At 47.1% G+C, this 27,321-nt stretch overlaps 1 protein-coding gene and 1 long non-coding RNA gene across 4 annotated transcripts in view; one reads left to right on the top strand and one right to left on the bottom strand.

Annotated features, from left to right (window-relative positions):
• The window catches only part of LOC109023677 (uncharacterized), a 13,022-nt gene extending 12,247 nt beyond the window's left edge, over positions 1–775 (bottom strand). The window contains exon 1 of the long non-coding RNA XR_008672741.2: positions 140–775. This is a non-coding gene — a long non-coding RNA (uncharacterized lncRNA). The remainder of the gene's footprint in view (positions 1–139) is intronic.
• Positions 1–27,321, top strand: part of DDX19A (DEAD-box helicase 19A) — a 27,833-nt gene extending 512 nt beyond the window's left edge. The window contains exons 1-12 of one of the 3 annotated variants that reach the window (XM_004057915.4): positions 773–989; positions 4,499–4,547; positions 9,428–9,478; positions 10,055–10,190; positions 15,326–15,418; positions 18,485–18,587; positions 18,959–19,073; positions 20,023–20,200; positions 20,562–20,799; positions 24,163–24,325; positions 25,308–25,499; positions 25,861–27,321. In XM_004057915.4, coding sequence (XP_004057963.1) covers positions 933–989; positions 4,499–4,547; positions 9,428–9,478; positions 10,055–10,190; positions 15,326–15,418; positions 18,485–18,587; positions 18,959–19,073; positions 20,023–20,200; positions 20,562–20,799; positions 24,163–24,325; positions 25,308–25,499; positions 25,861–25,922 — 1,437 coding nt within the window. In that variant the 5' untranslated portion in view covers positions 773–932 and the 3' untranslated portion in view covers positions 25,923–27,321. Of the gene's footprint in view, positions 1–772; positions 990–4,498; positions 4,548–9,427; positions 9,479–10,054; positions 10,191–10,787; positions 10,849–15,325; positions 15,419–18,484; positions 18,588–18,958; positions 19,074–20,022; positions 20,201–20,561; positions 20,800–24,162; positions 24,326–25,307; positions 25,500–25,860 lie in introns of those variants that run through there. The other 2 variants (XM_055366362.2, XM_055366364.2) reach the window with 2 other exon arrangements.

Consider the following 27,321-nt stretch of genomic DNA (forward strand, 5'->3'; position numbering starts at 1 on the left):
CTGCATTCCAGCCTGGGCGACACAATGAGACCCTGAATCAAAAAAGAAACGAAAAAACGCATTGTGTGTTGTGTTTATTGGATGGTGGAATTATGGGGTTTACGGGTCTCCTGTTGCGTTTTGGTTTTTGTTTTCTTACCTGTTATCGCGTTCCTAACAGTAGAAATTGGCATCATATAGTATTCTCATGGAACTTTCCTTTGTTCAAAGCCCTACAGTTCAGAGACTTACACATTTAATGTGAGATATGACAGGCTTAAAAATGAACGTTGGGGGCCGGGCGCGGTGGCTCACGCCTGTAATCCCAGCACTTTGGGAGGCTGAGGCGGGAGGATCACAAGGTCAGCAGTTCGAGATCAGCCTGGCCAACATGGTGAAACCCCATCTCTACTAAAAATACAAAAATTAGCCGGGCGTGGTGTCGGGCGCCTGTAATCCCAGCTACTCGGGAGGCTGAGGTAGAATAGCTTGAACACGGAGGCGGAGGTTGCAGTGAGTCGAGATCCCGCCACGGCACTCCAGCCTGGGACACAGCGAGACTCCGTCTCCAAAAAAAATAATAAAATAAATAATAAAATAAATAAAATAAAATAAACGTTGGCTTATTTCAGTGTGAAGTAAGGCAATAAACGGAGGGCTAACAGTTCCACTTCGTAGAGCTCAGACATTTTAAGAAGCGAGGAGGCCGCGTCCTGGAAGGGTGAGCAAAAAGCGCGAGGTTTGCTCACGAAGGGAAAGGCGAGGCCCGAGGAGAGACCTGGCGCCGCGCAGAATGATGATGTCGCACGCTGGGTGGGAACTGACGTCACCTGTGCTCACCGCCGCTTCCGGTCCCCGTGAGGTGCATTCTCGCGCCGGTGGCGAGCTTAGGGCCGGCGTTGCGACGTGGTGCGGCGCATATTTTCACAAGTGGGTCTCCCTTGTCCGGGACTATGGCCACCGACTCGTGGGCCCTGGCGGTGGACGAGCAGGAAGCGGCTGTCAAGTCGGTCAGTAGCTCAGCTCCTGGCGAGGAGGACGTAGCAGGGGCCCAAGCGAAACCTCCCAAAAGCACAGGGAGCTCCCCGGGTTGGGGAGGCCCCTGGGCAACGCGCTCCTGGAGTTTGCTGGGGCAGTCACTTGCCCTTGATTTGCTCTTAGAGCTAAAGAGACCAATGTCGAGCTTTTTATCTCCATCTGGGCTGGTTAAGGACTTCATCCTTTGGTAAATCCGCCCCACTATGTATGCTGTCATTCCTCTATTGACCTCCTCGGTGACAATTATAAGGAAAGCCAAGTTTAGATTCTGATTCTTTTTCATTACGCGACTGTTCTTCGCATGTTTCTGTACTACTCTGTATTTAACATTTCTTAGATCCATGCTTAACGTGGTTGGTAGTTTGTAGCTCTTTGCAGAATAACAGATTCACTTTTGGATTTAATACCTCAATCTACTGCAGATGTTGGAAGGAGGCACTACAAACTGTTTCACTGATGTGTAAAGTAACGGTTTCATGTACTTGTTCTTTCAGTAATGAATATTCATTCAACTGGAATGTAATTACAGCATACATTGTGGCTTTCTGTTCTTATATCTAAGACCTAAACTTTAGGTTTGTTTAGTGATAATGGACTGTCTTTTTTTTGTTGTTGTAGTTGTTTCTCTTTTGAGGCAGAATTTTGCTCTTGTTGCCCAGGCTGGAGTGCAATGGCGCCATCTCGGCTCACCGCAACCTCCGCCTCCCGGGTTCAAGCGATTCTCCTGCCTCAGCCTCCTGAGTAGCTGGGATTACAGGCATGCGCCACCACGCCCGGCTAATTTTGTATTTTTTGTAGAGACGGGGTTTCTCCATGTTGGTCAGGCTGGTCTCGAACTCCCGACCTCAAGTGATCCGCCCACCTCGGCCTCCCAAAGTGCTGGGATTACAGCCGTGAGTCACCGCGCCCAGCCGGTATGGGGATTTTTGAGAGGGCTATTGACAGAATTAGACAAGGCTGGCAAGGATTTATTGAACTACGGAGAACAGAATATGTTAGAAGTGATGGCTAATAGAAATATCAGTGTAGAAGTTATTCTGATAGCCCCGAGATAGAGGGCCTGTGTTGGGCAGTGGAAGTGAAAATTAAGGGATGGGTATAAGATATGAAGGTAGAATGGGTAGGACTTGCTAACATAATAAAGGAGAGAAGGGAGATAAAGCCAAAGGTTTCTGTTTTCAACCTGGATCCTATTGGTATTACTAACGTCCCAATAACAGGAATAGGAAAGTGGGAGGAAGGGCAGATTTGATAGAATGGTGAAGGCAGCCGGGCATGATGGCACCCACCTGTGATCCCAGCACTTTGGGAGGCCGAGGCGGGCAGATCACTCGAGGTCAAGAGTTTGATACCAGCCTGGCCAACATAGTGAAACCCTGTCTCTACTAAAAATACAAAAGTTAGCCAGGCGTGGTAGTGGTCACCTGTTAATCCCAGCTACTCAGGAGGCCGAGGCATGAGAATTGCTTGAACCTGGGAGGTGGAGGTTGCAGTGAGCCAAGATCACGCCACTGCACTCCAGCCTGGTACTGAGTGAGACTCTGTCTCAAAAAAAAAAAAAAAAAAAAAGAATGGTGAAGGCTGGGCACAGTGGCTCACACGTGTAATCCTAGCACTTTGGGAAACTGAGGCAGGCAGATCAGTGGAACCCAGGAGTTCAAGACCAGTGTGGGCAACATGGCGAAACCCCATTTCTACAAAAATACAAAAAAAATTAGCTGGGCGGGGTGGTGGTACACTCCTGTAGTCCCAGTTACTCAGGATGCTGAGGCGGGAGGATCACCTGAGCCTAGGGAGGTTGAGGCTGCAGTGAGCTGTGATCACACCACTGCACTCCAGCATGGGTGACGGTGAGACCCTGTTTCAAAAAAAGAAAAAAGGGAATGGTGAGTTCAGGTTTGGCTGTTCTGAATTTAAAATAAGGAAACATCTTGGTAAGTACCTGTTGTGGGAATCCCCAAGAGATGCCAGGTTTGACGATTTGTTAGGAGAACTCACAGGCTCAGTATGTAGTTATACTCACAGCTATGATTTATTATAGTGAAAAGATACAAAGCAAAATTAGTGGAGGAAAAAGGCTCATGGGCTAAGTCCAGAGGAAACCAGGCAAACTTCCAAGTTATCTCCCAATGGAGTCCACAGAGTGTGCTTCATTCTTCCAGTAGCAAATTGTAACAGCACATATGAAGTGGTGTCAGGGAAGCTTGTTAGAGACTCTACTTGAGGCTTTTATTGGGGGCCTGTCATATAGTCACCCTGTGCCTAGCATGTACCAGAATTCCAGACTTCCAGAAGGAATGCAGGTGGTTAGCATAAATTACATGCAACTGTTTTTACAAAAAGTTGAGGCAGACTGACCCCCTCTTATCAGTTCTAGGAATGATGGGAACCTTCCCAAAGTCCAAGTTCCCAGGTGACAGCCAAGGGCCAGCCTTGCAAATAGGCTTTCCTAAGGAGAGCGGTCAGGCCTGCTGTGTTCTCTTCTGCCCGGTAGCCATCAGGCATTTGGAAATACAGCACTGGAGTTCAGGGGAAGGAGCAGGTCAGAGGTATAAAACTGGCAGTTTCCACAAAGAAATTACAAAGCATTATCAAGGGCATGGTGCTTGCACTCTGGAGTTTAAAATCTAGCGTTTAGCATCAGATCTTCTCTGAAAGAGTTACTGAGAATTGGTTTCAAACCTTGTGAAATCTGTGATCCTAACCTAGCTGTGACATGAATATCACAAATATAGGCCTAAACATACTTGGTATCTGGTTCTAAGCATCCAGCTTATCAGAAGGCTGGTATAAATAATGGCTTCCTAATCGTTGGAGAAGACCTTTTTTTTCACCATGTAGACTTGTGTACCTTCACTTAATAAATGATTCATGGTCTTAGGTTATCATGTGGTTCTGCTCTCTAGTGTAGAGATAACCAATGAAAGTGACAGAAGAAGGCTGGGTGCAGTGACTCACACCTGTAATCCCAGTGCTTTGGGAGGCCAAGGTGGGAGGATTGCTTGAGCCCAGGAGTTCGAGTTTGAGTTCGAGTAGGCATGGTGGTCCACACCTGTGTTCCCAGCTACTAGGGAGTCTGAGGTGGGAGGATCGCTAGAACCCAGGAGGTTGAGGCCGCAGTGAGCCATGATCGTGCTGCTGTACTCCAGCCTAGGTGACAGAGTGAGACCTTGTCTCAGAAAATAAATAAATAGAAAGAACTTGAGTTGGGAGATAAGCAGAGGTTGAGGTTTTCTGAAACTTTCCCCCCAACCATTATATTTAGTCCACCCCTCCCCTTGTTTTAAGGCTGTTGAAGATATTTGAAATGATGGTTTCACACAGACTTTCAGCAACTCTACTTTGAGGGAACAAACCGACTCTCTGAATACTGGTGCTGAAAGTTTCAGACTAGACTTTTACTGGAAAGTTTTTCTTTTCTTAGGGACCGTCCTTTTATTGGGTCCTTTGCTTAACTCTGTTTTCTTTTATTCCTATTCAGATGACCAATTTGCAGATCAAGGAAGAGAAAGTCAAAGCAGATACCAATGGTGAGTCACTAGTAACTACAAGCTAGAAAAGAGTTCCATGTGGGCCACTGCTTTGCACTCATAGCTGCATTGTACAAAGAGCTGTCATTTCGTGTAAACTTCAGCTGTTTACAAGCCAGTGAATTAGATTTTGTTGCTGAAGGGATATGTCGATTTTCCACATTTTATCCTTTGACTTCTTAAAATTAAGAGTCTCTCTATTGGATTGTACTGCTACTGTTCATTTGATAATATTTTGGCAAATTATTTATTTATTTATTTATTTATTTATTTATTTATTTATTTATTTTGAGATGGAGTCTTGCTCTGTCGCCCAGGCTGGAGTGCAGTGGCACAATCTTGGCTCACTGCAAGCTCTGCCTCCTGGGTTCATAACCATTCTCCTGCCTCAGCCTCCCGAGTAGCTGGGACTACAGGCGCTTGCCACCACGCGCTAGTTTTTGTTTTTTTTGTATTTTTAGTAGAGATAGGGTTTCGCCGTGTTAGCCAGGATGGTCTTGATCTCCTGTCCTCATGATCCACCCACCTCAGCCTCCCAAAGTGCTGGGATTACAGGTGTGAGCCACTGTGCCCGGCCTTAATTTTTTATTTTTTATATTAGATTTTTAAAATTTTATTTGAGACAGGGTCTCGCTCTGTCGTGCAGGCTAGAGTGGAGTGGCGTGATCTTGGCTCACTGCAACCTCTACCACCCAGGCTCAAGAGATCCTCCCACCTCAGCCTCCCAGGTAGTTGAGACTACAGGCATCCACCACCACACCTGGCTAATTTTTTATATTTTTAGTAGAGGCGGGGCTTTGTCATATTGCCCAGGCTGGTCTTGACCTCCTGAGCTCAAGCGATCTGCCTGCCTCAGCCTCCCACAGTGCTGGGATTACAGGCATGAGTCACTGCACTTGGCCTAATTTTATTATTTATTTATTTTTATTTATTTTTTTTTGAGACAGTCTCACTCTGCCACGCAGGCCGGAGTGCAGTGGTGTGATCTCGGCTTACTGCAAGCTCTGCCTCCCAGGTTCACGCCATTCTTGTGCCTCAGCCTCCCAAGTAGCTGGGACTACAGGCGCCCACCACCATGCCCAGCTAATTTTTTTTTTGTATTTTTAGTAGAGATAGGGTCTCACCGTGTTAGCCAGGATGGTCTCGATGTCCTGACCTCGTGATCCACCCCGTTTGGCCTCCCAAAGTGCTGGGATTACAGGTGTGAGCCACCACGCCCGGCCAATTTTATTTTATTTTTTTAAATAAAATCCAGATCCTGCATGAGGTAAATTTTTTAACTTTTTGAAAAGTGAATCTGGGTTCAAAACTCAGAAAGTATAATAAAGTACAAGGATTAGGGCCCACCCTAGTGACCTCATCTTAACTACAGCTGTAGCAACCCTATTTCAAAATAAGGTCACATTCTGAGGTACTGGTTAGGACTTGAATATATGAGTTTGAGGTCAGCGGGCCATACACAATTCAGCTCATAACACCATCCTATCCCATAAGTAGCCACTGTTCATGGATTTTTAATATTCTTCCAAAGACTTTATGCAAAGCAAATATAAGTGTAGATTCTCATATTCTCTCTCTCAACCAAAATGCGGCGTGATATATACAGTACACTTACTTTTTCACTCAACAGTATCCCTTGGCAAACTTTCCATATCAATACATGCAGTTTCATCCATGTCTTTTTTTTTTTTTTTTGAGGCAGAGTCTTTCTCTGTCGCCCAGGCTGGAGTGCAGTGGTGCAATCTTGGCTCACTCCAACCTCCGCCTCCCGGGTTCAAGCGATTCTCCTGCCTCGGCTTCCTGAATAGCTGGGATTACAGGTGTCCACCATCATGCCCAGCTAATTTTTGTATTTTTAGTGGAGACGGGGTTTCACCATGTTGGCCAGGTTGGTCTTGAACTCCTGACCTGATGATCTGCCCGCCTCGGCCTCCCAAAGTGCTGGGGTTACAGGCGTGAGCCACTGTGCCTGGCCCCTCCTTGCGTTTTATAATTATGTGATACTGCATTGTGTCGATCTACCACGATTTTTTTTTTTTTTTTTTGAGATGAAGTTTCACTCATTGCCCAGGCTGGAGTGCAATGATGCAATCTCGGCTCACCGCAACCTCCACCTCCGGGGTTCAAGCGATTCTCCTGCTTCAGCCTTCCAAGTAGCTGGGATTACAGGCATGTGCCACTACGCCTGGCTAATTCTGTGTTTTTTTAGTAGAGATGGGGTTTCTCCATGTTGGTCAGGCTGGTCTCGAACTCCTGACCTCAGGTGATCCGCCCACCTCAGCCTCCCAAAGTGCTGGGATTACAGGCTTGAGCCACCGCATCTGGCTGATATACCATGATTTTTAAAGCAATCATAGATGTTTGGGTGGTCTCATTCTTTTGCTATGATAAATAATGCTTCATGAAATAACCATGAACTTAGCTCTTTTTACATGTATGCAAGTGTCTGTAGGATAAATTCCCCAAAAATGGATTTGCTAGGTCAACGGTATATGCATTTGTGATTTTTTCTTTCTTTCTTTTTTTTTTTTTTTTTCTTTGAGATGGATTCTCTATTGCCCAGGCTGGAGTACAGTGGGGGCTCACTGCCACCTCTACCTGCCAGGTTCAAGCAATTCTTCTGTCTCTGCATCCCGAGTAGCTGGGATTACAGGTGCATGCCTACATGCCCAGCTAATTTTTTGTATTTAGTAGAGACAGGGTTTCACCGTATTACCCAGACTGCTCTTGAACTCCTGAGCTCAGGCAATCCGCTCGCTTGGCCTCGCAAAGTGCTAGGATTACAGGCATGAGCCACCACGCCTGGCCTTTTTTTAAAATTTTTTTTAAGACATGATCTTGTAGGTTGGACACAGTGGCTCATGCCTGTAATCCCAGCACTTTGGGAGGCCAAGGTGGGCAGATCACGAGGTCAGCCCTATCAGATTGGCAAATTCTAAAAGTTTGACTATTAATTCTGTGATGAGATTGTAGGGAAACACTCTCATTCTTGCTGATGGAAATATTAATTGGTGGCCGGGCACAGCGGCTCATGCCTGTAATTCCAGCACTTTGGGAGGCTGAGGCGGGTGGGTCACCTGAGGTCGGGAGTTTGAGACCAGCCTGGCCAAGATGGTGAAACCCTGTCTCTACTAAAAATACAAAAATTGCCCGGGCATGGTGGTGCATGCCTGTAGTCCCAGCTACTCGGGAGGCTGAGGCAGAGGAATCACTTGAACCTGGGGGGCAAAGGTTGCAGTGAGCCGAGATCGTGCCACTGCACTCCATCCTGGGCAACAGAGTGAGACTCTGTATCAAAAAAAAAAAAAAAAACACAGGCTCTTGCTCTGTCACCCAGGCTGCAGTGCAGTGGCTCAAACTCCTGGGCTCAAGCTGTTCTCCTGCCTCAGCCTCCTGAATAGCTGGGATTATAGGCTAATTTTTTTAATTTTTAGTAGAGACTAGGTCTTGCTATGTTGCCCAGGCTGACATTTGCAATTTTTGTCAGTATTTTCAAAGTCTTTTCCTTAGGTATTATACCAATTAATATTTCTGGGTTTTTTTTTTTTCTTTTTTTGAGACGGAGCTTTGCTCTTGTTGCCCAGGCTGGAGTGCAGTGGCGTAATCTCAGCTCACTGCAACCTCCGCCTCCCGGGTTCAAGCGATTCTCCTGCCTCAGCCTTCCCGAATAGCTGGGATTACAGGCATGCGCCACCACACCCAGCTAATTTTGTATTTTTTAGTAGAGACAGGGTTTCTCCATGTTGGTCAGGCTGGTCTCAAACTCCCGACCTCAGGTGATCCACCCGCCTCAGCCTCCCAAAGTGCTGGAATTACAGGCATGAGCCGCTGTGCCCAGCCACCAATTAATATTTCCATCAGCAAGAATGAGAGTGTTTCCCTACAATCTCATCACAGAATTAATAGTCAAACTTTTAGAATTTGCCAATCTGATAGGTAAAAAATGGTAGACTATGTTTGCTAATAAGGCTGTATTTTAAAGTAGGGCTAGTAAGAGGTAACATATTCTGATCTGTCTGAAATTAGTCAAAATTTCTAGAAATTTAAAATTTTTCACCAGGTATAGTAGTTCATGCCAGTAATCCTAGTGCTTTGGGAGGCCAAGGCAGGAGGATTACTTGAGGCCAGGAATTTGAGAACAGGCTGGGCAACATGGCAAGACTCCATCTCTATGAAAATATTTTTGTTTTAAATTAGCTGGGAATAGTGGTGCATGCCTGTACTGCTAGCTACTCAGGAGGTTAAGGCAGGAGGATGTGGTGGCATACACCTGTAGTCCCAGCTAAGTGGGAGCCTGGGGTGGGAGGATCACTTCAGCTCAGGAGGTTGAGGTTGTAGTGAGCTATGATTGCACCACTGCACCTCAGCCTGGGCAACAGAGGGAGACCCTGTCTCAAAAAAAAAAAAAATTTTCTAGAAATAAAAATTCACTAAACATAAAGAAATGCCAACTATTTATATTTTGATTACTTAAAATAACTTTTCAGGCTGGGCGCTGTGGCTCACGCCTGTAATCCCAGCACTTTGGGAGGCCAAGGTGGGCGGATCACTTGATCGAGGTCAGGAGTTCAAGACCATCCTGGCCAACGTGGTGAAACCCCGTCTCTACTAAAATTACATAAATTAGCCAGGCATGGTGGTGCGTGCCTAATCCCAGCTACTCAGGCGGCTGAGGCGGGAGAATTGCTTGAACCCAGGAGGTGGAGGTTGCAGTGAGCCAAGGTTGCGCCATTGCACTCCAGCCTTGGGCTACAAGAGGAAAACTCCGTCTGAAAAATAAAAAAATAAAATAAATTTCAGTGTATTTATTTATATTGTCCCACGTTTTTGGTGGTTCTCTTATTTGCCTTTCTAATTATGACAACTGTTTTCTTGTGTAGGTATTATCAAAACCAGTACCACTGCCGAGAAAACAGATGAAGAGGAGAAAGGTAAGTACTTTTGGATGCCCTTGGCAAGAGATGGTATGACCCAGGGCTTGCCTTCCTGGAGCCAGGGGCACTCCAAGCTACAAGATCAGGAGATGAGAGGAATCAGAGAAGGAATAGTCAGTGAGAGGAGGAGAACAAAACAAGTCCGAAAGCGGTAGCTCACACGTGTAATCCCAGCACTTTGGGAGGCCGAGGTGGGAGGATTCCTTTGGGCCAGGAGTTCAAGACCAGCCTGGGCAACATACTGAGACCCCCATCTCTACAAAAGATTTCAAAATGAGCTGGGTGTGGTACCACACACCTGTACTCCCAGCTACTTGGGAGGCTGAGGTGGGACGATTGCCAGAGCCCAGGAATTCTAGACTACAGTGAGCTCTGATTGCTCCACTGCACTCCAGCCTGGGTGACAGCAAGACCCCATCTCTAAAACAAATAAATAGAGACCTATCAGTGTGATGGTTTTCCTCCAGCCATGCTTGACTGCCCAGGTGCTAGTGTGGAGAGGGAGAAAGAGTGGCTTCATAAGCGTGGGGTTTGCCAGATGAGTATGAAGATCTACTGGTTTCTTCCTGACAGAGGACAGAGCTGCCCAGTCCTTACTCAACAAGCTGATCAGAAGCAACCTTGTCGATAACACAAACCAAGTGGAAGTCCTGCAGCGGGATCCAAACTCCCCTCTGTACTCGGTGAAGTCGTTTGAAGAGCTTCGGCTGTGAGTATTCGCTCCTTTCAACAGCTCTTCCTTGCCAGTCTCTCCCCACACAAAACTTAGCATCTCAGAGATTCTTGTGAGAATTTTACTTTTAAAAAGTTAGTGTATTTTTTCCTTTTTTTTTTCGAGACAGAGTTTCGCTCCTGTTGCCCAGCCTGGAGTGCAATGGCGTGATCTCAGCTCACTGCAGCCTCTGCCTCCCGGGTTCAAGCGATTCTCCTGCCTCAGCCTCCCAAGTAGCTGGGATTACAGGTGCCCACCACTATGTCAAGCTAATTTTTTGTATTTTTAGTAGAGACGGGGTTTCACCATGTTGGCCAGGCTGGTCTTGAACTCCTGACCTCAGGTGATCTGCCTGCCTCGGCCTCTCAAGGTGCTGGGATTACAGGCGTGAGCCACCGTGCCTGGCTATTTTTTTTCTTTGAAAAGAAGTCACATGAATAAGTCACATGATTCAAAAGTCAAAAAGTATGAAAAAATTTGCAATATTAATCTCCCACCCTTGTGTCTTGGCTATCCTGTTCTCTTGGTAGGAATTTTTTAATGCTTCAAATTGATTTATCATAGCTAAAAGTCTTATTTCTCTTATACTCTTAGAACTTTCAATAAAATATTGGCTGACAGGTGATTTCTGGATGTCAGGAACATTTCTGATTAGGTAAGCCCTTAAGTGAGAACATGTGCTATTTGGTTTTTTTTTTACAAAAAAAAAAAAAAAAAAAGGCCAGGCACAGTGGCTCACACCTGTAATCCCAGCACTTTGGGAGGCCAAGGCAGGCAGATCACAAGGTCAGGAGTTCAAGACCAGCCTGACCAACATGGTGAAACCCTGTCTCCACTAAAAATACAAAACTCAAAACTTAGCCAGGTGTGATGGCGCAGGCCTGTAATCTCAGCTACTCAGGAGGCTGAGGCAGGAGATCACTTGAACCTGTGAGGCGGAGGTTGCAGTAAGCCAAGTTCGTGCCACTGCACTCCAGCCTGGGCAACAGAGCGAGACTCTCTCTCAAAAAAAAAAATATATATATATGTGTATATTTAGACTATAGGGTTTACAGTCTTACAGTTTATCTGCTTTTTAAAAAATCTGTCAAATCTGTTTTTGGTTTTCTTTTTTTTTTTTTTTGAGACCAAGTCGTGCTCTGTTGCACAGGCTAGAGTGCAGTGGCGTGATCTCAGCTCACCACAACCTCCGCCTCCCAGGTCCAAGCGATTCTCCTGCCTCAGCCTCCCGAGTTAGCTGGGACTACAGGCGTGTGCCACAACACCCAGCTAATTTTTGTATTTTTAGAAGAGACAGGGTTTCACTATGTTGGGCAGGCTGGTCTCGAATTCCTGATCTCATGATCTGCCCGCCTCAGCCTCCCAAAGTGCTGAGATTACAGGCATGACCCACTGTGCCCGGCCTTACGTTTTAGGTTTACTTCAGTAAATTAATAGAGGATTAAGTGTGGATCATTGTGTTATATACATGCCACTGTGCTGGGTGTTACAAGGAACACAAGACCTACTTATTATTCTTGCTGCCTGCCAGGATCACAATCATAGAAAGTAGCTGATGAATAAGAATATGGTGGAATCAATGGATTCTTTGCCTTAGTTCAGCAAAATCTATAGTATGGCCACTATGGACAAATTGAAGCCACATTCCTTCCAGCTATTACCACTGAGAAAGAGACACTTAAAACAAGAAAGCTAACTAGGTGTTAAGTAATCTTGAAGAACAATTTTTTATTTTTATTTTTTATTTCTATTCATTTATTTATTTACTTTTGAGACTGTCTCACCCTGTTGCCCAGGCTGGAGCACAGTGGCACAATCTTGGCTCACTGCAACCTCTACCTCCCGGGTTCAAGCGATTCTCCTTCCTCAGCCTCTCAGGTAGCTGAGATTACAGGCCTGAGCCACCACACCTGGCTAATTTTGGTATTTTTAGTAGAGACAGGGTTTCATCATGTTGGCCAGGCTGGTCTCAAACTCCTGGCCTCAAGCGATCTGCCCGCCTCAACCTCGGCAGGCTGCTGGGATTACAGGCATGAGCCACTGCGCCCAGCCTTACTTTTTTTTTTTTAAAATAGAGATGTGGTGTCGCTGTGTTGGCCAGGTTGCTCCTGAACTCCTGTGGTCAAAGAGTCCTCCTGCCTCAGCCTCCAAAATTGCTAGGATTACAGGTGTGAGCCACTGCACCTGGCCCAAGAACTTTTTTTTTTTTTTTTTTTTTAAATAGGATGAGGTTTTACCATGTTGCCCAGGCCGGACCAAAAATGTATTTTTGAACAGTTACACTTTAGGTCGGGCACGGTGGCTCACGCCTATAATCACAGCACTTTGGGAGGTCAAGGCAGGTGGATCGCATGAGGTCAGGAGTTCGAGACCAGACTGGTCAAAATGATGAAACCCCATCTCTACTAAAAATACAAAAAAATTAGCCGGCTGTAATGGCACATGGCTTGTAGTCTCGGCTACTCAGGAGGCTGAGGTAGGAGAATTGCTTGAACCCAGGAGGTGGAGGTTGCAGTGAGCCGAGATCATGCCGTTGCACTCCAGCCTGGGAGATAAAAGCGAAACTCCTTCTCAAACGGAAATTATGCTTTTCTATGTGTTTTCTCTGTCAAGGACTTTATTCACCAAATCTGTCATCTCTACTTTTATTTTTAAGCTGTATCAGGACAGCTAGACATGTGGTATGATTTCCTTAGAGTGACAGTTTGCTCCTCCAAGTATCAACTGGCTTTTTAAATTTCTTCCATTTAGAAGACGTGAGCTCTCAGTTTAACCACTGATGAATTGTCCTCTGTAAAAGGCAGGTTCTCTCTGATTTAGTTGTTGGTAGGAAAAGGAAACAAAGAATGAAACCAAGATCACCTAATGTACTTGGTCTGCTTTGTACCTAAAATATTTGAGTTAATCTGCAAAATCAAAGAAAACTGAGTCAGTGGAAGCTGTTGGATCATTTGAGTCCCAATTAAGTAGTGACTTTGTTTCCTTGGCAACCAAGTCAGAAGCTGCCGAGTGTCACGGCGTTTTCTCCCAAATGGAAGATATGAAAGATTATGTTTTTAAATTTCTTTGTGTCTGAGAACCAACATACGCCAGAGAATTTGCCTTTTAGAGAGCCTGCTAAACTCCAAGGAAGGCTTAGAGAACAGTTGGGTTGCCTTTTCTTTAGAAACAATCTGGTATGATTTTTCTTAAACATCTTGTCAATTTAGAGGTAGCAGAGAGCTGATTGTAAATGCAATGTAAGAGCAACTTGAATTGATAATTCTTGTGTAGCTGTTTACATAAGAAGTTGGTGTCCAGGTGCGGTGGCTCACGCCTGTAATCCCAGCAGTTTGGGAGGCTAAGGTGAGTGGATCTCTTGAGCTCAGAAGTTCATGACCAGCCTGGGCAACATGGTGAAACCTTATCTCTACAAAAAATAAAAAAAAAATTAACCGGGTGTGGTGGCATGTGCCTGCAGCCCCAGCTACTCAAGGGTGGGAGGATCTCTTGAGGCCTGGGAGGTGTCGGTTGCAGTGAGCCCAGTTCACACAACTGCACTCCAGCCTGGGCGACAGAGTGAGAACGTCTCTCAAAAAGAAGTAGTTAGTGTTTGTCTGTTTATTTTGATTAGACCTAAGTGAATCTGAGCATTTGTAAAGTTTAGTAGGTTAATCGAACCACCTTTATTTACTGTATATCAGCTACTAGAAACTGGCTTCATCAATTTTCTTTTTTTATGGCCGGGCGCTACAGCTCACGCCTGTAATCCTAGCACTTTGGGAGGCCGAGGCAGGTGGATCACCTGAGATTAGGAGTTCGAGACCAGCCTGGCCAACATGGCAAAACCCTGTTTCTACTAAAAATACAAAAATTAGCCAGGTGTGGCAGTATGCGCCTGTAATCCTAGCTACTCAGGAGGCTGAGGTAGGAGACTCGCTTGAACCCAGAAGGCAGAGGTTGCAGTGAGCCAAGATCACGCTATTGCACTCTAGCTTGAGCAACAGAGCAAGACTCCATCTCAAAAAAAAAAAAATTTTTTTTTCTTTTTTCTTTCTTTCTTTTTTTTTTTTTAAGAGATGACCTGGCCTTGTTGCCCAGCCCAGAGTGCAGCGGGGCAATCATGGCTCGCTATAGTCTCTAACTCTTAGCCTCAGGCAATCCTCCTGCCTCAATCTCCCAAGTAGCTAGGACTACAGGTGCATGCCACCATGCCCAGCTCATTTTTGTTTTTTGTTTTCTTTTGTTTTGTTTTGTTTTAGAGACAGGGTCTCACTGTGTTGCCCAGGCCGGTCTTGAACGCCTGGACTCCTCAAGCAGTCGTCCCACCTAGGCCTCCCAAAGTGCTGGGATTACAGGCGTGAGCTACCACGCCCAGCCCATCAATTTCCTTACCTATTGATTGTCTGGAGTATTTGCATAGCTGGCTTTGGAAGGAACATGGAACAAAAGGACTTCTAAATCTTAGCAGTATAGTAAATAGTGTTTATTTTCATTTATTATTTACTTTAGAGTCCCACTCTGTCACCCTGGTTGGAGTGCAGTGGCTCAGTCACAGATCACTGCAGCCTTGACCTCCTGAGCTCAAGTGAGCCTCCCACCTCAGCCTCTTGAGTAGCTGGGACGACAGGTGTGTCCAGCTATTTTTTGTATTTTTTTGTAGAGACGAGGTATCACCATGTTGCCCAGGCTGTTCTCGAACTTCTGGCCTCAAGCAGTTGGCCTGCCTTGACCTCCCAAAGTGCTGAGATTACAGGCATGAGTCACTGTACCTGACCTGTTTTTAGATATATCTTTTATAATTTATGTAATGCTATGAATTAATAACCACCACCCTTGCTGTGTCCAGGGAACACTTGTCTTCCAAGGCCAGCCAGATTTGTGGGTCTACTGAAAGCATTAATTTCTCTAAGAAAAGAAACCATTCTGTATTTTATGAATTATAGAATAGTTGCAGATTAAGATTCCTTAGGGAAGGGCGGTAGCTTGGTTTGATTTGGTTTGGTTTTTGACAGTGTTTTCTTAAGGCATAGGAAAATACGTCTCACAGAGGTAGGAGGCATCATTCCTTTCTATAGAAAAAGATAAGATTCTAGGCCTCTAAAACAATTCTAACTTCTAGGCATCCATCCTCTGTCTTCCCGGCTTCCTAGGAAACCACAGCTTCTCCAGGGAGTCTATGCCATGGGCTTCAATCGACCCTCCAAGATACAAGAGAACGCATTACCCATGATGCTTGCTGAACCGTGAGTATGCAGATGAAGCGCATCTCACCCAGTGTGATAAAATCAATCTTCCCCAAACTGCGTTTTTGTGCCTGAGAACAGAAGGGGCTGTTTGGGGCCACGTGTTTCCTCAGGAATACAGCTTAGGCAAGTGCAGAGAGAATCGGACGGAGTTAGGTACAGTTTCTGCCTTTCCCACTTAACAATAGAAACTGATAGAGAAAGGTAGTGCTTTATTCCATGCTGTCTTAAAAATTGGGCTTAAGGCTGGGCATGGTGGCTCACTCCTGTAATCCTAGCACTTTGGGAGGCCGAGGCGGGCGGATCACCTGAGGTCAGGAGTTTGAGTCCAGCCTGGCCAACAAGGCAAAACCCTGTCTCTACTAAAAATACAAAAATTAGCTGGGCACGGTGGCCCACACCTGTAATCCTAGCACTTTGGGAGGCCAAGGTGGGCGGATTGCCTGAGCTCAGGAATTCGAGACCAGCCTGGGCAACATGGTGAAACCCCGTCTTACTAAAATTAAAAAAAAAAAAAAAAATTATCCAGGGCTGTTGGCATGTGCCTGTAGTCCCAGCTACTCAGGAGGCTAAGGCAGGAGAATTGCTTGAACCTGGGAGGGAGAGGTTGCAGTGAGCCGAGATGGTGCCACTGTACTCTAGCCTGGTGACCCCAAGACCCTGTCTCAAAAAAAAAAAGAAACTAAACTAAAATACAACAATTAGCCTGGCATGGTGGCACGTACCTGTGGTCATGTAGCTGAGGCAGGAGAATTGCTTGAACCCCAGAGGCAGAGGTTGCAGTGAGCCGAGACGTGCCACTGCACTCTAGCCTGGGAAACATAGACTCTGTCTCAAAAAAAAAAACAAAAAACAAAAAAAACTGGGTTTAAAAAATATTATTTTGATGTGAATGGTGTTGCAATAAATTCAAAAACAAATAAAATATTATTTGGAAATTTTTGAGACCTACACAAAGGTGTAAAGAACAATACCAAGAACACCTCTGTAGCCCTATCCTGCCAAGAAAGGAAGCAGGTCCAGTTGATAGTTGAAGCCCCTGAATTCCCCTCCTTCCACATCCTTCTCCCACCCTGACGAGAGTAAGTTCCTTTTGAGACAGGGTCTCATTCTGTTTCCCCATCTAGAGTGCAGTGGTGCAATTATAGCCCACTGCAGCCTCGACCTCCTGGGCTTAATTAATCCTCTCACCTCAGCCTCCGGAGTAGCTGGGACTATAGGCATGTGCCACCATGCCCAGCTGACTTTTAAAAAATTTTTTTGTAGTTTGAGAAGCCGAGGCAGGTGGATCACTTGAGGTCAGGAGTTTGAGACCAGCCTGGCCAACATGGTGAAACCGCGTCTCTACAAAAAATACAAAAAAATTAGCCGGGCTTGGTGGCGCACACCTGTAATCCCAGCTGCTAGGGAGGCTGAGGTGGGAGGATCGCTTGAACCCAGGAAACAGAGGTTGCAATGAGCCAAGATTACACCACTGCACTCCAGCCTGGGCGACAGAGCGAGACTCCGTCTCAAAAAAAAAAAAAAAAAAAAAAAAAAAATTTGTAGAGACAGGGTATCAGTATGTTGCCAGGGCTGGTCTCAAACTCCTGGCCTCAAGTGATTCTCCAGCCTCAGCCTCCCGAAGTGTTGGGATTATAGGCATGTGTTACTGCACCTGGCATATTTATCATTTTTTCTTTTTTGAGATGGAGTCTCCTCTGTCGCCCAGGCTGGAGTGCAGTGGTGCAATCTTGGCTCATTTCAACCTCTGCCTTCCAGGTTCAAGTGATTCTCCTGCCTTAGCCTCCTGAGTAGCTAGGATTACAGGCACCCACCACCACACCTGGCTAATTTTTGTATTTGTTTGTTTGTTTGTTCATTTGTTTTTGGGACAAAGTCTCACTCTGTTGCCCAGGCTGGAGTGCAATGGCGCGGTCTCAGCTCACCGCAACCTCCGCCTCCCGGGTTCAAGTGATTCTCCTGGCTCAGCTTCCCGAGTAGCTGGGATTACAGGCGCCTGCCACCATGCCTGGCTAATTTTTGTATTTTTAGTAGAGATGGGGTTTTACCACGTTGGCCAGGCTGGTCTCAAACTGCTGACCTCGTGATCTGCCTGCCTCGGCCTCCCAAAGTGCTGGGATTACAGGCGTGAGCCACCGCACCCAGCCTAATTTTTGTATTTTTAATGGAGGTGGGGTTTCACCATGTTGGCCAGGCTGGTGTCGAACTCCTGACCTCAAGTGATCTGCCCACCTTAGTTTATTTATCTTTTTTTTTTTTTTTTTTTTTTTGTGTGTGTGAGATGGAGTCTAGCTCTGTCGCCCAGGCTGGAATGCAGTGGCGCAATGTCTGCTCACTGCAAGCTCCGCCTCCCAGGTTCATGCCATTCTCCTGCCTCAACCTTCCCAGTAGCTGAGACTACAGGTACCCGCCACCACGCCCGGCTAATTTTTTATATTTTTAGTAGAGATGGGGTTTCATTGTGTTAGCCAGGGTGGTCTCGATCTCCTGATCTTGTGATCCGCCCGCCTCGGCCTCCCAAAGTGCTAGGATGACAGGCGTAAGCCATATTTATCTTTTTTAATGACAAACATGCCACCTATTCCCATGACGCTGGGTCCCATAAAGTGGAATGTAAAAGTTCCCTCTAAAACATCGACCTGACTTAGCATCTTGTCCATAAAACTGGGGAAAGGCACACAAAGAAGAAATCAAATTCTGGGAATGCATCATGGCTCAGCCAAAAATATTGCAGGGGACTTGTCTGGGCACAGATCTTACTCTGCACACTTGATTTCCCTGTGCTCCTTGGGGTGCAAAACTGGGGTCCTTTAGCTGTGCTAAAGGCTAGAATGAGAATTTCTTGGTGTGAGCCCATTTAAAATAATCATTTATTTTACAATTTAAGCAGCTTTTTAACAGCGTATAAAAAAACGTATGAAAGTAATTTGTGCTCAATGGAGAAAACCTGGGTAATATAGAGAAGCATGAAGGGGGAAATATGCCTTTCATTCAGAAAGAACATTTTGACATGTTACTGAGTTTCACCAATTAAAGTTTCATTTCTCTTCTTCCTTGATCCAGCCCACAGAATCTGATTGCCCAGTCTCAGTCTGGCACTGGTAAAACAGCTGCCTTTGTCTTAGCCATGCTCAGCCGAGTGGAGCCATCAGACAGATACCCCCAGGTGAGGGCTTGCGGGGCTGGGTGTCCTAGGTTGCCTGCCCTGGGGAGCGCAGTGCCATCTGGTGAGGAGTAACGAGAGGTCTGAAGCTTCTGACACCTTAGGCTGTGGCTCAGGCAGAGCAAGTTCCTACACCGGGCCCTGACCTGGGAGAATGTGCTTGGAAGCAGCAGCCTTAGACCATGGCTTGCAAAGGCCTCTGCCAAGCCAGGGCTACCTGCTGCAGGCTTCAGTCTATAGCTGAAAGGTGGGCCTGGATGGGAGGACATGCTTCCCTGTGCTATTCAAGTGCTAATAACATCAGCATACTGGGTGCCTTCAGGTCTGTTACCAAATGGCTCTCCTAAACTCATCCTTTATGATTTTTCTGTCAGTGTCTGTGCCTCTCCCCAACATATGAGCTGGCGCTTCAAACAGGAAAAGTGATTGAGCAGATGGGCAAATTTTACCCAGAACTGAAGCTTGCCTATGCCGTTCGAGGCAATAAATGTGAGTACGGCAGGCAACACCTGAACAGTGAGCAGGGTAGGGGGTTGGGCGTTTGAATTTTGAAGATGCGATGACCATATTCAACTTTCTAATTCAGTCTGACCCTGGAGCCTAACTGTGTTGCTCTATTTGAATCTATTTGAATACCTGCTAATTTGTTAACAGTCTTTTTCAGTCTTAAAATAAGATTTTCAGTTGATAAAAAAAAAAAAATCCACGCATGGCTCACAGAGTTCTTAATATCTAGAGTTCTTCGCTCAGAAGGTAGAGTTTTGAATTTAGCGTCCAGAGTTCTGGGACCTGCTACCAAAGAGGGATTAACAGGACTGAGGATGGAAGGTTGGGGTCAGCTCCCTTTCTTTAAAAGTAAGCAAAACCAGGTACAGTGGCTCACACCTGCAATCCTAGCCCTTTGGGAGGCCAGGGTGGGAGGATTGCTTGAGCACATGGTTCGAGACCAGCCTGGGCAACATAGTAAGACAAAAAATAAAAAAAAAAAAATAGCCAAGCGTGGAAGTGCCAGCTTGTAGTCCCAGCTACATGGGAGGCTGAGGCAGGAGGATCGCTTGAACCTGTGTGGTCAAAGCTGCAGTGAGCCATGACTGTGTCACCGCACTCTAGTCTGGGCAACAGAGTGAGACCCTGTCTCAAATAAGTAAATAAACATAAAAAGAGTTGGATGATGTTGGATTATAGGAGGAAGAAGAAGGGAACTGATGCTTATTGAAGGATTGCTGTGTGGGATTTGATCCTGACCACAGTGCACTGAGATAGGTGTCATTCTGCCCACTTCACAGCAGAAGAGACCAAGACTGAGGAGAACACTCATGTGTGTTTTGAAATCTGGAAATAACTTGTTCTCCTAGTCCTAGAAGGATGGGCAGGGCTTTGATTTCCAGAGCTGGCTTTGCCTTTGAAATACCTATGAAAATCACCTGGGTCTCCACAGTGGAAAGAGGCCAGAAGATCAGTGAGCAGATTGTCATTGGCACCCCTGGGACCGTGCTGGACTGGTGCTCCAAGCTCAAGTTCATTGATCCCAAGAAAATCAAGGTGTTTGTTCTGGATGAGGCTGATGTCATGATAGCCACTCAGGGCCACCAAGATCAGAGCATCCGCATCCAGAGGTAGGGATCTCGAGGGTGGGGGACTCCTCAGACTCCCCATCTGCAGTGTCTTCTCCCTTCACTTCAGACGCCTCCTCTGGCTTCTGCCTAGGTCTTGGCTCTCGTACTCTCAGCAGCATTTGTTTGACGGGCCATTTCCATGTCAGCGCTGACCACAGTCCCTCCCAACCTGGGTTGAGAAAGGAGACCTAGGGACTCTTCCCCAACCCTTGTCCCCATCCCAGGCCTGCTGCTCCTCCTCCCCAAGATGGTCCTCCCCCATCAGCCTTCCTGGGCATCCAGACCCTCCCAGCTGGGGAGGCTGTGCTTCCGTTGCTTCCCAGGACCACCTGGGGCCATCTACCCGGGCCTTCCCTTGCAGGATGCTGCCCAGGAACTGCCAGATGCTGCTTTTCTCTGCCACCTTTGAAGACTCTGTGTGGAAGTTTGCCCAGAAAGTGGTCCCAGACCCAAACGTTATCAAACTGAAGCGTGAGGAAGAGACCCTGGATACCATCAAGCAGTACTATGTCCTGTGCAGCAGCAGAGACGAGAAGTTCCAGGCCTTGTGTAACCTCTACGGGGCCATCACCATTGCTCAAGCCATGATCTTCTGCCATGTGAGTAGCAGCGGCAGTGGCAGGCCTGGCCCCTCCCTCTCAGCCAGCTCCCCACAGGGCTCAGGAGGACTGGATGCACCTGAGCGCCATGGGAAGAAGGGAAGTGCTTTCTGAAGATGTAAGAGACAGGCTCTCCTTTAGTGGGGGTAATGGTAGTATCCCAAGGGATACATAGACTAAAGATAGAGCCCCTGAACTTTATGTCTTATTTGTGGATGATGTATTATTGCACAACCCAAGAGAATCAACTCATATTTGTAAGAAAAATAAAAAATTCAACAAGATGGCCAGGTGCGGTGGCTCATGCCTGTAATCCCAGCATTTTGGGAGGCCGAGATGGGTGGATCACGAGGTCAGGAGATCGAGACCATCCTGGCTAACACGGTGAAACCCCATCTCTACTAAAAGTACAAAAAATTAGCGCGGCGTGGTGGCGGGCGCTTGTAATCCCAGCTACTCGGGAGGCTGAGGCAGGAGAATGGTGTGAACCCGGGAGGCAGAGCTTGCAGTGAGCCGAGATCACACCATGGCACTCCAGCCTGGCAACAGAGAGAGACTCCGTCTCAAAAAAAAAGAAAGTTCAAGAAGATAGTCATAACATTCACACACATAGTTTTCCAGTCTCAAACAGCAAATACTTAGAAAATGGAAGCATAGATCTCATTGATAATAGAAAAAATAAATATGTAAGATCTCTGAAGAAAATGTCAAAATGATTTTAGAATAAAAGAGACACCGGAGCACGGTGGCTCATGCCTGTAATCCCAGCACTTTGGCAGGCCGAGACAGGCAGATCACCTGAGGTCGAGAGTTGGAGACCAGCCTGACCAACATGGAGAAACCTCGTCTCTACTAAAAATACAAAATTAACCGGGTGTGGTGGTGCATGCCTGTAATCCCAGCTACTCGGGAGGCTGAGGCAACAGAATCACTTGAACCCGGGAGGCAGAGATTGCGGTGAGCTGAGATCGTGCCACTGCACTCCAGCCTGGGTGACAGAGCGAGACTCCGTCTCAAAAAAAAAAAAAAAAAGGCCAGGCTTAGTGGCTTACGCCTGTAATCCCAACACCTTTGCAGGCCAAGGTAGAAGGATTGGTTCAGCCCAGGAGATTGAGACCAGCCTGGGCAACATCGGGAGACCCCATTTCTAAAATACTTAAAAAAAATTAGCTGGATGTGGTGGCACACACCTGTAGTCTCAGCTACTCGGAAGACTGAGGTGGGAGGATCCCTTGAGCCCAGGAGTTAGAGGCTGCAGTCAGCTGTGATCACGCCACTGCACTTAGCATGGGTCACAAAGCAACACTCTGTCTCAAAACAAGGAAACATACAATGCAATGATATAGTGATAACAGTAATATATCTCTCAAATGTAATCCACGTTCTCCTATCTCCACTTGTGCCAAAAGTATTCTTTTTTTTTTTGAGACCAAGTCTGTCTAGCTCTGTCACCCAGGCTGGAGTGCAATGGTGTGATATCGGCTCACTGCAACCTCCGCCTCCTGGGTTCAAGCAATTCTCCTGCCCCAGCCTCCAGAGTAGCTGGGATTACCGGTGCCCGCCATCATGCCCAGCTAATTTTTGTATTTTTGGTACAGGGGGTTTCACCATGTTGCCCAGGCTTGTCTTGAACTGCTGACCACAGGTGATCCAACTGCCATGGCCTCCCAAAGTACTGGGATTACAGGCATGAGCCACTGCGCCTGACGCCAAAAAATACTCTTTTTTTTTTTTTTTTTTTTTTTTTAAGACGGTCTCACTATCTTGCCCAGGCTGGACTCAAACTCCTGGGCTCAAGTGATTCTCCCACCTCAACCTCTCAAGTAGGTGGGACTCCAGGCACATGGCACTGTGCCCAGCTCATCTTTACTGCTTTTTGTTTTGTTAAATCCAAGAGCCAGTCAAGTTTTGCTTGTTGCATTTAGTTGTCATGTCTCTTAAGACTCCTAAATCTAGAAGAATTTCCTCACCTTTATTTTATTGCCTCTCATTATAATGACATCTTGAAGCATCCAGGGTAGTCTTTTCTTTTTGAGATGTAGTTTTGCTTTTGTTGCCCAGGCTGGAGTGCAGTGGCGCAATCTCGGTTCACCACAACCTCTGCCTCCCGGGTTCTAGCAATTCTCCTGCCTCAGCCTTCCCGGGTAGCTGGGATTACAGGCATGTGCCACCACACCTGGCTAATTTTGTATTTTTAGTAGAGACAGGGTTTCTCCATATTAGTCAGGCTAGTCTCAAACTTCTGACCTCAGGTGATCCGCCCGCCTCGGCCTCCCAAAGTGCTGGGATTACAGGCGTGAACCACTGTGCCCGGCCAATCTGGTTTTTTTTTTTTTTTTTGAAACGGAATCTCGCCTGTTGCCCAGGCTGGAGTGCAGTGGCATGATCTTGGCTCACTGCAGCCTCTGCCTCCTGGGTTCAAGCGATTCTTCACCCTCGGCTTCCTGAGTAGCTGAGATTACATGCACATGCCACCATGCCCAGCTAATTTTTGTATTTTTAGCAGAGACGGGGTTTCACCATGTTGGTCAGGCTTGTGTTGAACTCCTGACCTCGTGATCGGCCCACCTCGGCCTCCCGAAGTGCTGGGATTACAGGCATTAGCCACTGCGCCTGGTCCCCAGGGTAGTCTTTTACTCCTAGGCTCAAGTGATCCTTCAACTTGGTCTCCCAAATTGCTGTGGTTATAGGCGTGAGCCACCGTATCTTGCCCCAGGTTAAATATTTTTGTGGTATAAATTTTCTTTTTTTTTCTTTTCTTTTTTTTTTTTTTTTTTGGAGACAGGGTCTTGCTCCGTCACCCAGGCTGGAGTGCAATGGTGCAATCTTGGCTCACCAGCCTCAACCTCTCAGGTTTAAGCGATTCTCCTGCCTCAGCTCCCTCAAGTAGCTGGGACTTACAGGCCTACACCACCATGCCTAGCTAAATTTTTTGTAGAGACAGGTTTGGCCATGTTCCCCAGGCTGGTCTCGAACTCCTGATTTCAAGCGATCCACGTGCCTCGTCTTCCCAAAGTGCTAGGAGTACAGGTGTGAGCCACCATGCCCAGCCAGGTACAAATATTTTTGTAAGATTACAACCCAGGTGACATTGTTACTTCCTGTTGCACTATATCGGGTTTACAATTTTAAGAAATATAGCGTTTAGCTGCTAAGTTTCAGGTACAGTCTTCCAGATCAAAAATATCTTCAGCTGAGCGTGGTGCCTCACACCTGTACTCCCAGCCCTTTGGGAAGCCAAGGCAGGATAATGACTTGAGCCCAGGACTTTTTAGATCACCCTGAGTGACAGCAAGACTGTGTCTCAAAAAGAAAAAATATATACTCAAATACTTTCTTTCTCAATTGTTTTTTTTCTTCCAGACTCGCAAAACAGCTAGTTGGCTGGCAGCAGAGCTCTCAAAAGAAGGCCACCAGGTGGCTCTGCTGAGTGGGGAGATGATGGTGGAACAGAGGGCTGCGGTGATTGAGCGCTTCCGAGAGGGCAAAGAGAAGGTTTTGGTGACCACCAACGTGTGTGCCCGCGGTAAGCAGAGGACGTGTCCCACCTGGTCTGCCAGGCTCGGGGTCCCAGTCCCAATTAGAGCCAGAAATCCTTGTATACAGGGAAGTCGGATGGTCTCAGGGAGATGGGTGGGGCTGGTGACACTGTTCCTTTCTAGGAGAGACTGTTTGGATTTCCCTGAGGTGGTAAGAACTCACACATGCCAGGTGCGGTGGCTCATGCCTGCAATCCCAAGGCAGGAAAATTGATTGAACCCTGGAGACAGAGGTTGCAGTGAGCCGAGAATGCTATAGCACTCCATCCTGGGTGACAGAGTGAGACTCTGTCTCCAAAAAAAAAAAAAAAGGAAGAGGGCAGGCCCAGTGGCTCACGCCTGTAATCCCAGCACTTTGGGAGGCCAAGGTGGGCGAATCACCTGAGGTCAGGAATTCGAGACCAGCCTGACCAATATGGTGAAACCCCATCTCTACTAAAAATACAAAAATTAGCCGGGCGTGGTGGCATGCGCCTGTAATCCCAGCTACTCAGGAGGCTGAGACAGGAGAATCGCTTGAACCCGGGAGGTGGAGGTTACGGTGAGTGAGATCGCGCCATTGCACTCCAGCCTGGGCAACAAGAGCGAAACTCCGTCTCAAAAATAAAAAAAGAAAGAAAAGGAACTCCCGCAGAAACCAGTAGTCCTGACTTGGTGGAAGGAAATGTACAGGCATCTGACTGGTAGAGAACAGAGCCTGCTCTTCCAGGGGCGCCCATCTCCAGAACATTGTATCTCCCAGAGGATTACCGACTGATTTCATGATTTTGTTGGCACTTGCCAAAGTTCTCTTCTTTTCCTCTGGGTTCTGTTGCCTGCCTATATGTGCCCTCTCTTGTACCCAGAGTTGGCCTGTCCCAAATTCTTTCCCTCTATCCCAAAGTTGGTACGCATTGACCTACCTATGGATGACAGTGATTTCTGTCTCCTGTCCTTAGTCCTCTCAGCCTCCAACTCTCCTTCCTGCAGGCATCGATGTTGAACAAGTGTCTGTCGTCATCAACTTTGATCTTCCTGTGGACAAGGACGGGAATCCTGACAACGAGACCTACCTGCACCGGATCGGGCGCACGGGCCGCTTTGGCAAGAGGGGCCTGGCAGTGAACATGGTGGACAGCAAGCATAGCATGAACATCCTGAACAGAATCCAGGAGCATTTTAGTGAGTCCCGGGGAGGGTCCTGTGCCTGGCGCCCTTTGCTAAGTAGGGCGGGGTGGGGAAAGGGGTAGGATCTTCTGTAGCCCCAAGAGAGGCTCTGTCCCTGGCACACTCCCCTCCTTTCTGACCATATGGCAGTTCTCAGGGAGCACACCTGGAGACTTCAGGACCCAGGGACTCCAAGGACAGCTCCCCTGTGACTAGGCTTCGGGGCGTGGGGCTCTGACTGTTGCTGTCAGTGACTAGGGGCCCTGCTGCCCCCTGCTTAGGCACTCGGAGCCTTTGGGGCTGAATGAATGATTGCTGTGGCCCGAGGTGGGGCACATTCCTGGGCAGGGTAGAGACTTGTGTATCTTTCCCCCAGATAAGAAGATAGAAAGATTGGACACAGATGATTTGGACGAGATTGAGAAAATAGCCAACTGAGAAGCTCCACCAGCCACTGATGCCAGCCCTGGCACTGCCCCTGCACAGGAGACAAGTGCATTCAGGGCACAGGCCCCGACATCACCCCAAGGACAACGGCAGGAGTAGAGAGAAACTACCTACCTCACTTCAAATTATGTTTGGACTTGACAAAAATAGGTGCAAATGATGGGGGGCAATAGAAGAAAAAATTTGCATTTTGGAAAATTGGGTCCTTTCCCCACTTTTTTAAAGCCACATTCCCCCATCTTTATAATAATCTGGTCACAGTGGTAGTCGCTGGCCCCAGGACCCCCTCCTGATTTTGGCTAGGCATCGTGCAACCAGCTCCAGCCCCTGAAGAAACGATAGATGTGCAGGTTGTGCGGAAGAGGCTGAGTGGAAAATGGTGTGAGCCCCACCACTGTGCATCGAATGCGGGAAGTGGCAGCACAGAGGCCAGAGCTGCCCCCTCTCTGTCTCTTCAGTGGACCCTTCACAAGTGTTTCTCCTGCCCTTGGGGCCGTCTTCCTTCTCCTGAAATCCAGAGACTTTCTTGCTCATCCCTTCTCCCTTTCACTTCTGTTCTCTGCTGCAGAAAGCAGACTTGCATATCCCTGATGAGCAGCTCGGCTACTTTTGTAAACTTCAGATTTGGAGAGAAACACGAAAGTCAGTGAATCCTGACCCCTTGAGAGAGAGTGATCTGGCGAGGGCCGATGAAGGGGCTGAGCCTGGTCTTGCCTTCTCTTCCTTCTCTCGGTTGCTCCCTCTGCTTAGGCCCCTGGTACTCAGTCACAGCAACCAGGAGACCCCAGGTGAGTTTCTGAGCGCATACGTAGTTGGTTCTTGCCCCCGGGTGTCACACGGGGCCGAGAGCTGAGCAAGAATTGGAATGGAAGTTATGACCAAGGGAATTACGCTGTTCATTTATAATAGTGGACATTATGGAGAGCTCTGATTCCTACATAATATGAATAAGGATGAATAGGCCGGGCGTGGTGGCTCATGCCTATAATCCCAGCACGTTGGGAGGCTGACGCGGGCGGATCGGTTGAGCTCAGGAGTTCGGGACCAGCCTGGCCAACATGATGAAACCCCGTCTCTACCAAAAATAAAAAAATGTAGCCGGGCGTGGTGGTGCACGCCTGTAGTCCCAGCTACTCGGGAGGCTGAGGTAGGAGGATCGCTTGAGCCTGGGTAGAGGCTGCTGTGAGCTGAAATGGCGCCACTGCACTCCAGCCTGGGTAACAGAGCGAGACCCCGACTCAATACATAAATAAGGATGGATAAATTATAGCTGTATGCATCATTCATTATGCTAAGACATTTTAAAGTAATTATGAGAAACGCTCTACTAATGATGTTTTTATTTGTATTTTTCTGCTTATTAGACAAATATATACTCATTTTAAAAAGG

Source organism: Gorilla gorilla, chromosome 18, assembly GCF_029281585.2.
Source record: "Gorilla gorilla gorilla isolate KB3781 chromosome 18, NHGRI_mGorGor1-v2.1_pri, whole genome shotgun sequence".
Classification (NCBI taxonomy): Eukaryota; Metazoa; Chordata; class Mammalia; order Primates; family Hominidae; genus Gorilla; species Gorilla gorilla.